Source organism: Vipera berus (assembly GCF_964194415.1).
Source record: "Vipera berus genome assembly, chromosome: 1".
Taxonomy (NCBI): Eukaryota; Metazoa; Chordata; class Lepidosauria; order Squamata; family Viperidae; genus Vipera; species Vipera berus.
In genome coordinates, this window is record NC_138202.1 from 53,063,078 (window position 1) to 53,075,604 (window position 12,527).

The following is a 12,527-nucleotide window of genomic DNA, read 5'->3' on the forward strand; positions in this document are numbered from 1 at the left end:
ACACCAAACCACAAATTTCTCAAAGACATTTTCTAGTTTGTCCTAACCCAGACCGCAAACAGCAACATCTGCATTGAGAAGGGCCAAAATAGGTAGGATGCAGATGCAACATTGTAATTTAAGTCTGCCCTTTGTACATGTCACATTGATGGACAAAAGGGCCAGGTTTGAGTATGATGCTGCAACCATCATCTTGCCTGTTTTGAAACCTTCTGTTGGGAATGCAGTTAGGAGCTGCTGGTTATACAATTAGGTTTTAGTTTAATGTGTTATTATGTGAATAATGATTTAATTCAGAAAACCATGACTAATCATGTCATTCAAATATTGCATAATTCTTGCATCAGAATTTGGTATAAGTTGTAGGAAACGTTTGTGTTGCTTAGGCTGGTGCACAGGGAGAGAAACTGAAACATTAAATACCAAATAACAGATCTGAAGGAGTTAAAGAGCTGTTCTAGTTTCTTCCACCAACAAAAACCAGCAAGCTCTATTTCCACCTACTGTATATACGTGCCAAAATACTGTACCCGTGCAGGCTATTGCAGCTTATAATCAGCCTACTCTGGATGAAACTCCTTCAGATAATCAGAGACTGAGCTATTTCCACACCAAAGCAAGCACCTTGAATTTAATTTGAAAATCTGAAAATGAATGGGCAACCCATGCAGTTTTGTGAGGACAGGTGTTATATGCTTCTGCTGGTTAATCTTAGTCAGAAGTCTGGCTGCCACATTATGGACCGACTGCAGTTTCCAAGTTTTTGTTTTTTAATGGCATCCCCTAGTACAAGGGTCTTCAAACTTGGCCCTTTTACGACTTGTATACTTTAACTCCCAGAATTCCTCAGCCAGAATGCCTGGCTGAGGAATTCTGGGAGTTGAAGTCGACAAGTCATAGAAGGGCCAAGTCTGAAGACCCCTGCCTTATTAGAATGCATTACAATAAATTGATTACAAATTATTGCATGAATAAGATTAGCCAAATGAGACTTTTCCAGGAAAGGCTTAAGATGGTAAGTCAATCACAGCTGAAAGATCCTGCCATATAGATGAACCAATTCTATTTTTCAAGGTCTAAACTATGAAACAATTTGCCTTGGGAGTTATCCATGTCATTTACATTTTTAATGTTGTAAGGTTTTTTAATGGTTTAATTGTTAGTTTTTTATATGTGGTTAGAAGTTTGCAAGCCATGGTGAATGGAAAAATGTTTAGCATATCATATTTAAAAGTATAAATAAATAATTAAGATCCAGCTCCTTCTCTGACTATAATAACAAGCAGATTTCATTCTATCACCTTTGTGCCTATTCCTGGTTTTAAGGGAAAGAATCCAGTCAAACCGTATGATTATGGTAGCCAAACCTTACTTTATTGCTCAGTCCTTGTGTAAGTGCATCAAGAATTTTTCTGGTTTCTTCCTGAAAATGTAGAATATAATAGCCTGGACTTTGGCTTGCACAAGCCCTGTTCTGCACTAAATCTAATATATGTAGTGGTTGACATCAAGTCAGAGTAGAGAGACAATTACTTGTTTCACATGCATCATATATCTATTTGTGTCTGCATCTATTTCACTTCTGCTTGGTTAAAGTTGTGCAAAAAATTTGAGCATGTGCTTCTGTTGAGTTTAGGCAGTGTGTGTAAGAGAAAGGGGTGGAGGGAGAAAGAAACAAAAGCGCACCAACTTTTGGCACAGGCTGTGAATGGGCCTCTCTGGTTGCTCAAGAGTTAATAGTTCTCTCTTGTAATTTGTTTCCCTGTGCCAAAGTGGGTGTTGCTGGAATGTGTTTTGTAAAGGGGGGGGCACTGAGCGTGTCCTCTGAAGAGGGACGATGTCAGTATCAAAAAGACTCAAAAGGGGGAGGTTTCCAAAAATAAAATTGCCCATCCTATCCAGAGCCGGCCAGTGCAAGAGGCAAAGGAGAAGGTGCCTTGGAGTTGTCTGGAAAGAATAATACCACGCGCTCTGACAGCCACTGAAGATAATTCTAAGGCAGGGAACTGTTGCTTCTGGTTCAGGAAGACCTGTGCTGTTGCTCCTTTGAGCCTTGCTTTTCCATCTAGACAGCAGGTTATTACTGAAGCCTCTTTTGGATGTACCTGAACAAGTGATTGGCTCTGAAATGTACCAGAGGGATTTAGCTGGAGGGACTTTTTTTCCGAAGTCCAATTGTATTTGGTGTATGACCCTATTAATCTGACAAGAGTTCACTTTTTCTCTTGGATGGAAATCATGAGGCGTTCCTGGAACAGTTTTCTCCCATTAACTGTAGCACTTTTTATGGGGGTTGTGGACAGTCAGAGTGACCTTGCTGGGCGACTGGATCAATATCCTTCTTTCAGGACAGATGCTGGGAACAGGGAGACGACACAGCTAAGATTTCAGCAGAACCAAGGCAGGTTTGGGCCAAGAACTAAGGTGCACAGTTTGTTCCGAGTACATGGCTCTTCTTCTACATTGGAACATGTTCCTGTAACTCCTCAGACAAATTCTGCGGCTAATGCCCAGATGAGAAATCCAGCAGGGAGGGAACTTCAGAAACAATACTCAGCTCCCACAGTCCACAAACTCCCATCTCTCACCAATGTGAGGTCTCAGAGCAGCAATCCTAGAACGAACACCGGTGCTCTGAGTAGAGGTCCAAGCTGGATTCTACAGCAGAGAACACCATCGGTGAACCTTGTCCAGAATAGACCACGACCACGGACAGCCCCACAAGTGCAGATGCAGACTGCCAGAGGCCGAATGGCAGGGTAAGTGCAACCAACATTCTCCAGTTATCATATAACTTGGGAGATCTGAGCGCTTTTTGCTTATCTCCATGTCAGTTTTGCACTTATATTCTGATTTTAGAGCTTATCAGTTAATTCAGAATCATCCAGGAGCAAATGCAACCTAGAAAATGCCAATTTATGTACTTCACATAATAACAAGTCAAGAATTCCACTGCTGAGGTCTCTGCAAGCCATCTGCTCTATCAGAATCTAAGTGATTTAAGTTTAAGCTGCCATCCACTTTTGCAACTAATTTGGGACCTAAAAAACAAATTAAACTGGGAGACTGTGAGTTCTAATTCCATCTTAGCCATGAAAGTTAGCTGGGTGACCTTGGACTAATCATACACTCTCAGTGTAACTCACCTCACAGGGTTGTTGTTGTGGGGAAAATAGGAGGAAGAAAGAATATTAGATATGTTTGCAGCTTTAAATTGTTTATTTAAAAAATGGCAGATATAAACAAAATAAATAAAAAATAAATGTGAGGTATACAAAAATGCTCCATACTGCACCCACAATTTAGCTATGACAGGCCCAATGATTCTCCACTTGAATGGAGCTGCTGTTAGCTGCCCACCAACTCAAATCTTATTTTCTATTGGTTACTTCATGCAAATTTGGCATAATGAGTACTTCCAATTGGAATTAACCAGAGAGAAATTCCATGGGTTATAATAATTGCATTGTGGTTTGCAGTGGTAAGCTAAGACACCCTGTGCTGTGTTTAGTGGAATGGACAAGTCTGTCTATGAGCTAAGTTTAAAAAGAATATGAAAGTGTTAGTAACCATGGTTTGTTGTTCAAATAAACCACAGTCTCATGTGTTGTCTAGCATGAATGGATGTATAGGTATACACCACTTCTCCTTTTGGCTTGTCAGACATTCAGGCAGGAGGCTGGCTATGTGATATATTAGTGTTTTTGTCTCTCTTACATTAACGTTATGGATTTGCCCTCTTTTTTAGGATGGGGAGGACAGGTGATTTCCCCCCCTTCTGTTCTTGATAAAGATTTCTAGACTTTCTTCCCCGTAGTTCTGTTACTGAATTCACACATCACACTAAACCAGGGTTTATTTTAATAATGGTTTGTTAAATAAACCACAATTGGCTAGGTTTACATATCATGGTTACCATAAACTGTGGTTTACAAACCAAAATAATGATGCTCACAAAATCGGCTAAACTAAATTTAAAAAATCACTTATAGCCCAGTCTCTCCCAATTTGGATTACAAGGATCAACAACATTTTTTAGGTAATAGCCACTACCGCTTAATTTCATGCAAGGCTTCTTCCAAGTCTAGTTTTTTTTAAAAATGCACGATAAATAAACATGATACATGAATAAGTAAACAAGTCTACATTCTCTGTAGAGTACAGAGTTTTGTTGAATACAGCTATCCAATTCACTGTTTTAAATATTTTTTAAAAACATAATTTGAAGTCAAGGGACCTAACTTAGCGGTTAACTCTACCAAGAAGTAAATGTCCAAAAACAAAGTTTTGTTGCCAGATATGGTAGCTTTACTTAAAGCTTATAAATTATGGAGAGATTAACAATAAATTAGATGTAAATTTTAAAAGCATTTTTGAAAATAAGATATTTTTTTAGAAAAAAACACATACACATTCATTTAGAAAATAAGCACAAATGTCCTCATTTAGTACTAATTAATATTAATGCCATGGGGACGCGGTGGCTCAGTGGGTTAGGCTGCTGAGCTTGTTGATCAGAAGGTCAGCAGTTTGGCGGGTTGAATCCCGAGTGCCGCGTAACAGAGTGAGCGCCTGTTACTCGTCCCAGCTTCTGCCAACCTAGCAGTTCGAAAGCACATAAAAATGCAAGTAGAAAAATAGGGACCACTGCGGTGGGAAGGTAACAGCGTTCCGTGCACCTTTGGTGTCTAGTCATGCTGGCCACATGACCATGGAGACGTCCTTGGACAAGCGCTGGCTCTTCGGCTTTGAAACGGAGATGAGCACCGGCCCCTAGAGTCGGAAACGACTAGCACGCATGTGCAGGGGAACCTTTACCTTTAATATTAATGCCATCATGATAGTCTAGGATGCAAATTTTCAAAGAATCTTATTGGATTATCTCACCCAATGTTTCTCAACCTTGGCAACTTGAACATATGGTTGGCTTGAGGATTCTGGTAATTGAAGTCCACACAACTTAAAATTGCCAAGATTGAGAAACACAGATGTAACCAGACAGACCAAAGCAAAGCTCTTTTCACTGGGGCCCATTCAGTACATCTGAAGGGGAAATGTGGTCTGTCAGTGAAAACTATTTCCTTATGGAGATGTTTTGATGTAATATGTCATTGACATTCTGCTTGGGTATGAACCTCATATGGTTTAACAGGTGTTTTTAGAAACCTTGGATTTTACTACATGGAGGTTTAAAAAAATAATTTTCATTTAATTTAAAGACAAATGTGGGAAAGAAAATATAGACCCAAAATTATTTACCACATATTGCACCAAATGGGGATCCCGGACTGATGGATCCAAGGATGCTCAAATAAATCCTGAAAGAGCATATGAATGAAGGAAAGTGAACCAGTTTAATGTCCATTGCAAAAAGTGTCTATGCTTTTCTGCCTTACATATAATCTGAGAATTATGGAAGGAAGAAACTATCACTTTCAGTTCTGTCCCATTTCTCACTTTTTCAATCTATTTAAGATCATATTTGTTTTGAGAAGTCCATACAAAAATTATCTACATCTCCTGCAAATCAGTAAAGAATTTATATCTTTATTAGGACAGCCTACCATTTAAACAGCACTTATAACCGTGCAAACGTTTTGAAAATGGTTTACCATTGCCCTCTTGCTAGGCTTGAAAGGGACCGATCCAAAGTCATTCCATTTGCATTCATACCTAAGACAGGGCTAAAAATCAGTATCTTTAATCGTTACACTTATAATCAGTCTTAATTTCAGAATGAGAATCAGAATAGAGCTGGAAGGGACCTTGGAGATCTTCTAGTCCAGCCCCCTGTTCAAGCAGGAGAAGCTATACCATTTCAGACAAGTGGCTGTCCAGTCTCTTCTTAAAAACCTTGAATGATGAAGCCCCCAGTACTAGTAATTCATGTGATTTTGATTCTACGCCTCTGTTTATACAACCAAGGGTTGTATTATTTTTTTGGCTGCTGACTCATGTTCAAGTGATCGTCCACTAGGACTCCCTCTCACAATTACTGTTTTTGAGACAGGTTTCACCTAATCTATACTTGTACCTTTGGCTTTTTCCTGCCCAGGTGTAAAACCTTGCTTTTCTCCACATTAAATATCATTTTGTTGGCTAGGGCCCATTGTTCAAGTCTGTCAAGATCTTTTTGGAGATATTTTCTGAGCTTGTCTTCTAGGGTATTGGCTACTCCTGCCAGCTTAGTGTCATCTGCAAATTTAATGAGATCCCCTTCTATTCCCTCATCTAAGTCATTTATGAAGATATTGAAGAATACTGGGCCTAAGGCAGAACCCTGTGGTACCCCACTGCTTACTTTCCTCCATGTAGATGTAGTACCATTAAGGACTACTCATTGAGTACAGTTTGTCAGCCAGCTACAAATCCATCTGGTGCTGATGCTGTCTATCCCACATTTTTCTAACTTACCAAGAAGTAGGTTGTGGTCTACTTTGTCAAATGTCTTGCTGAAGTCTAAGTATACTATGTCTACAGCATTTTGCTGGTCTACTAATTTAGTCACTTTGTCAAAGAATGAAATAAGATTGACTTGGCATGATCTGTTTTTAACAAATCTGTGCTGGCTACTAATTATAACTTTATTTTTTCTAGATATTCACAAATGTTTTTTCATTATTTTTTCCAGTATCTTCCCAGGTATTGATGTTAGGCTGATTGGTCTGTAGTTTCCTGGGTCTGTTTCCCCCCACTTTTTTGAAGATGGGAACCACATCCACATCAATTTGAGTCATCTGACTGTTCCATTCATATTTGGAAAAGCTAATTGGACCAAATTGTTTTTATTTTAAAAATAAATAGAAGAGGATAGAAACCTTGGTTGTAGGGAGGGGGCATTAAACTTTTTTCTGCACCATACTCATTACAAACTATGTTATTGCACTAATCTTGATATGTTTAATCTTGGTTTGTTAAATCACAGTGATAATTTCATATATGATGCTAAGCTATAAACTGACATTGACAAACTGCATGGTTTGGTTTATCTATTATACAAAAGCTAGAATCAAACAAAGAGCACAATATATGCAACACATGAATCTCACCAATGTCAACTTTACAAATGCCCCTCAGCTGTCTTCAAGGCTCTTCAATTGTACATCTGATAATCCTTGTTTCTTACCTGTACATCAGTTTACATGAGGTATAGTCAGAAATCAGTTGTCCACTTTGTGGGCCAAACTAGTCATATTTACCAATATGCAAAATTGGATCAGCTGCTCAATCAACCTAAATCAATGTTCAGTAAAGGCTGCCAGGGGACCATAGCTCTTCATTCACTTCTTCTTGCCTAAGCCTACTTTTTAAGTATTTAAAACTGGAACTAACCCTCTTCTCCCTTCCCAAAAGGACTAGGAAGCTGTTTCATCGGGAAAAGCACAGGTGGGTAGGAGCTGTTCCACTCCCCGCTTTGGAAGAACAATTGGAACCAGGTGGAACGTTGCTGTCTTGGCATCTGTACTGCTAAGCAGACATTCGAAGCTAAACATGCCACAAAGGCAGTTCAGCTTGTTAATTTCTTCTAGGAGCATCACCCTTCTTTAAGCTGTAAACATGTGGTGGTCCTCAAAGCAGCAGGAATTTATTTTGCATTCTTTCTGGGGCAGCAAAAACCACACACTGTTCAAGTCACTCAAATGTTGAGAAAATTATTTAACTGCAACCAGATGCTCGGAGGGTTGGTGTAGAGGAAAATCAGCAGTCCCTTTAGTTTTCCCTGGATTTCAACATACTGTTAAAATTCTCCACCAGAAATGGAAAAGTCCTTTGCTCTCTGCCCGCAGCAAAATCGACTTTTCCTTTTCTTCTAGTTAATAGTAGCCCAGACCACATAGTTCTGTCATTCTGAACTCTTTTGGAGCTGTTTCATGTATAATGTGCATTTTGGAAAACCACCTAATGTTTTTGAAGATTTATATGAATATGTACTTTATAAATGAAAAACACTTTATTTGGATATATGCCTATATTTTTTGGGGGTGTTATTTGTTAGTGAGGGCTATAAATCGAGTAGAAAGGCAAGTATAACTGGAATAAATAATTTAGGAAAGCTAAATTTCAGACTTCATCCTAGCAAAAGGTTTAAATGAAATAGTTTGCCTTTACTCTGGAGCTGCTACATTTATAGCTAGAATTCAAATAATTATATGTATAACTCCAATGGGCATGGTGCGTGTCTTTGGCATACATATAAAAAAAATACAGGTAGGCAATTCTCTTTCTCCAGCTGGGTTAAGATTTGTTAAATTGTTATCTCTTTGTTGGGCGCAAACCTCCCCAAACGTCGGCAGGTCTCCGGACCTCCGCGCCCTGCCTGCCTGCTTCTTTCCGCAGCGCGCACCTCCCCAAACCTCCCCAAACTTCGGCAGGTCTCCGGACGGCGGCGGCTTGGGAGAGGTGCGCGCGATCCTGGAAGCACCGAAGCCTCGGCCGCGCGCAAGTCCTTGGTAAGCTCCGGGCGGTCACTTGCTTCGCGTCTCCTGAGGGAAGGGGGGGCGACTGGAGCGGGCGTGTTTCCTCGCCTGCTGGGCGCCGCGATTTGCCCGGGGAATGCGCGGGCCCCGAATGGCAGCGTGGAGCAAGGAAGCGGACAGCCAGGGCTTCCCCGAGAGCCGCGGCCACACAGGGTATTCCTGTGTATTCAGGCTTGCAAAATGGCGGATCGAGCCTCTGCTGGCGGCAGAGGCTTGCAGAGCGCGGATCCAGCCTCCGCCGGTGGCGGAGGCTTGCAGAACGGCGGATCGGCTTATACTCGAGTCAATAACTTTTTCCAGTTTTTGGGGGTGAAATTGGGGGTCTCGGCTTATACTCGAGTCGGCTTATACTCAAGTATATACGGTACTTTAAAACACTTGAACTGTTGTCAGCTTTGTGTGCTTTCAGTTTTAATTCAGAAAAAAATATATGACCAGCCAGCTGATTATGAAAATACTGTTCTAAGGTAAAATCTTACAGTGAAAACCCAAACTGTGTGTTTAATACTAAAGAGAATAACCAGGTGTTAGCAATGTAGTTTTCCTTTCAAGGAGCATGAGGGGTTAGTAAATTTGCCAAAATTCTGGAATTTATTCCCTTTGGAACATAAAATCTCTAGCATGAAGTCAGCAGGAGTTGACTTTTTTTACTCAGGGGTTTTAATTTTTATTTTACTTGATGTACTGCCAATGTCTCTCAGTGGTTTTCAGTTAGGGTGAGTGGTGCTGCTTATGGAAATCTGTCAGATTATGCCAGCAATCTGAGCTAGAATGAGAAGTGTTTCCTTCCTTTGTAATTAAGTTAGCAAATCCAACATGAGGAATAGAAGGCTATGGTCAATTAGTGTGGTATAGTGGTCAATATGCTGGACAGACTCAGATTTTAGTTTGCTCTTAGGCATGAAAACTTACTGGAGAAATTTGGAGCCAGCCACTGTCTCTTAGCCCAAGCTCTGTGTCTTGTCTGGTATGAAAGATGGATATAGCAATTTTAAGATACATAGATTTCGACTCTCAGAAATCCCCAGCCAGCACGGGGCTAAAAAACACTGCTTTATGGTATGGTCACGCCAACATGTGTCAAAGGAGAAAAATGCTGAATTCATGCATTAGGCTAAGCCAAAATTTGATTAGTTTTGACTTAGTGCAGCATTTCTCAAACTATGGGTCACCCACAATTGTAAAATAGAGGGAAGGATTTACAAGCATCAAATCTGAAAGAGAAGAAAGACTGGGACTGTTAATCTCAATGCAGGTGCACTGGAGACAAAACATTGCAGCCTGACAGAGTTTTCCAAACTGCAACATTTTAATAACTTTTTTTAAAAAAATTGAGGGTAATAATACATTCAATTTAGACCTTGCCTTTCCTTCAGAAGTGCAAAGTGTTCTCCTCCCCATTTAGAGAAACAGGAAATTTTATCTTTAGTTTATTCTTTTAATAAAACAAATTGGAAGTTGGCATGCCATAAAAGAGAATATGTACCTTCACTATCATATCCACTTGAAGCAAAATCTCTGGCCAAACAATGTTCCCAGCAGGGTGGTAGAGGGACCTTTGGGAAATTAATTTGTGGGATGTACTAATTATGCAAATGCCAATTCAAATTTATAATAGAATTCGAAAGTATGATTTGATTCAGAAAATCAAATCAATTTGGATTCAGGAAAAAAACAATTCTCTACACAGGCACAAATTGCTGGAATAATCCAAATCAATCCAATGGATCCTATTGATTTCAGCATTCGAACTGACTCCCTGATTAAATGCAGAAAATAGTTTTCAAAAATAAACTTAGCTGAATGGTTTGGCTTGATTTCAGGAAGTTTCAGGTTATTAATCTTGCCATTTGTAACTATTTAGACCAAATGTCTGCGGGGGACAATGCTGCTCAGGGTGGACCACGGCTCCTAGAACAAATCGATGTATTAAACGTGAGTATAAAATTGTTAGAACTGCTGTTATCAAAATTGCATATGAAATTATACCTACTGCATAATATATACAAGATGTAAAACAAAAATTCCAGTTTCAAGGGGTTGGTGGTCTAAACTGATACCAGTGAATGCAGAGACAAAGGATGGGGTTGAGGAAAGAAGTCAGTACTTTTTGCAAGCCAAATATATTTGGAGTTTCCATGCTAGTTTCTATGCTAATGTAGATAGAATTTGTCATGTGATACATAAAATGGTTTTTATTATATCTGCTTTGACGTTGTCTGTTTGGAAGGTAATTGACAAAGTCTATCCAAATATTAGAACAGTGTTAGCAATAAAAATTTTGCTTCATTTCGTGAAGCTGATGGAGTTGAGAACTGAAAGTAGGATAATGAATGTAAGCATGCTAAGCATGATTCTCAGGCAGGAATTAGTACAATATGGAATTTAGTAATGATACTTGGCTATGTTTGCACAATGTACCTAAGCAGGTCAGTTAAAAAATCTAGCAACAACAATTCAGAGCATAGTTTGACTTTTACATTTAGTTCTTTTTTTTGCTGAATAAATCTGATCCTTTTCAATCAGTTTAGATTCTGTTCCATTGCATGAACACAAGTATCTTTCTAATCAAATTAAGTACAGGTAGTCCTCACGTTATGACCATAATGGGGTCTGCCCATTATGGTTGTATAACAGTTGTAAAACCATTTTATGATGTTTTTACAGTGGTCATTAAGCAAACCAGTAGTTTACTATGGGCATGGTTTTGCTGAAAATTGGAAGTGCTGGTTTTCAGCAAAATCATCATAAGACATGGTCACATGACTATAGGATGCTGCTAATGGCTGTAAATGCAGCTGTGCTGCTGAGTGCCTGAAGTGTGATCATGCCTCCTTTTTGAGGTAGGTCGTAACCTCAACCAGTCGGTAAGCAACCAGTCATGAAGCAGCCAGGAGATTGAGGGCTAAAACATATAGGGAACGGTTGCTGGAATTGGGTATGTCTAGTTTAATGAAGAGAACGATGAGGGGTGACATGATAGCAGTGTTCCAATATCTCAGGGGCTGCCACAAAGAAGAGGGAGTCAGGCTATTCTCCAAAGCACCTGAAGGCAGGACAAGAAGCAATGGATGATCAAGGAGAGAAGCAACCTAGAACTAAATGTCTATGGAGATTCTCAGTCATCCAGGTCATGGTTGACCCAAAGGTACCTTTTCACATGGCAACTGGACTTTTTTTTTCTTTTAGAGATTTGTTGATGCTATCTGGAGGCTTATCTGTGTCTCCAGGGTCACCTGAGTAGTGCAAATGGGTGTGGAGCTTTCTTGGAACTCTTGAAAGGACTGTGTTTAGACTGGAGATAGATGATGTCATATCCCTCTCCCTCTGTTGAGAGAGAGCTGTTCAGTTTTGACATAGATGGCCTCTCTGACTAAAATACATCAAGGAAACCCTGAGAACCTGTGGCTATCCCAAGTGGGCCTTCATCAAATACCAAAAAAGACTCAGCAGGAGCTCCTCCATAACAGACAAAGAAGAAAACAATAAACGAAGCAATGTAGGCATTCCGTACATTGCAGGAATATCGGAAAAGCTCAGGTGGATCTTCAGCTAACACAACATACGTGCACACTTCAAACCCAAGAATACACTATGGCAGGATAAAACACCCAGACGCAAACTGAGCAACTTGGTATATGCAGTACAATGCAGTGAGCCATGTGCAGATCTGTACGTTGGGGGGGAAAACAACCACTTCATAAATGTATGGCCCAACATAGGAGAACAAACCCATCAGGACAAGACTCAGCAGTCCATCTACATTTAAAATACAAAAGCCATTCTTTCGAAGACAGCAAAGTCCACACTTTGGACAGAGAGGACTGCTGGTTTGAAAGAGAGGTCAAAGAGACTATCTATGTCAAAACTGAACAGTCCTCTCTCAACAGAGGGGGAGGGATATGATATCAACTATCTCCAGTCTACAACACAGTCCTTTCAAGAGTTCCAAGAAGGCTCCACACCCATTTGCACTACTCAGGTGACCCTGATGACCCACAAAAGTCTCCAGGTGGCATCAACAAATCTCTAAAATAATGCAAATGACCA

At 40.0% G+C, this 12,527-nt stretch overlaps 1 protein-coding gene across 1 annotated transcript in view; it reads left to right on the plus strand.

The window, feature by feature from the left end:
- Positions 1–2,229: 2,229 nt before the first annotated feature.
- The window catches only part of LTBP2 (latent transforming growth factor beta binding protein 2), a gene marked incomplete at its 5' end in the record, with an annotated part of 133,281 nt that continues 122,983 nt past the window's right edge, over positions 2,230–12,527 (plus strand). Inside the window, 2 exons of the mRNA XM_081323993.1 lie at positions 2,230–2,759; positions 10,342–10,412. Of these exons, the coding sequence (XP_081180119.1) occupies positions 2,230–2,759; positions 10,342–10,412 (601 nt within the window). The remainder of the gene's footprint in view (positions 2,760–10,341; positions 10,413–12,527) is intronic.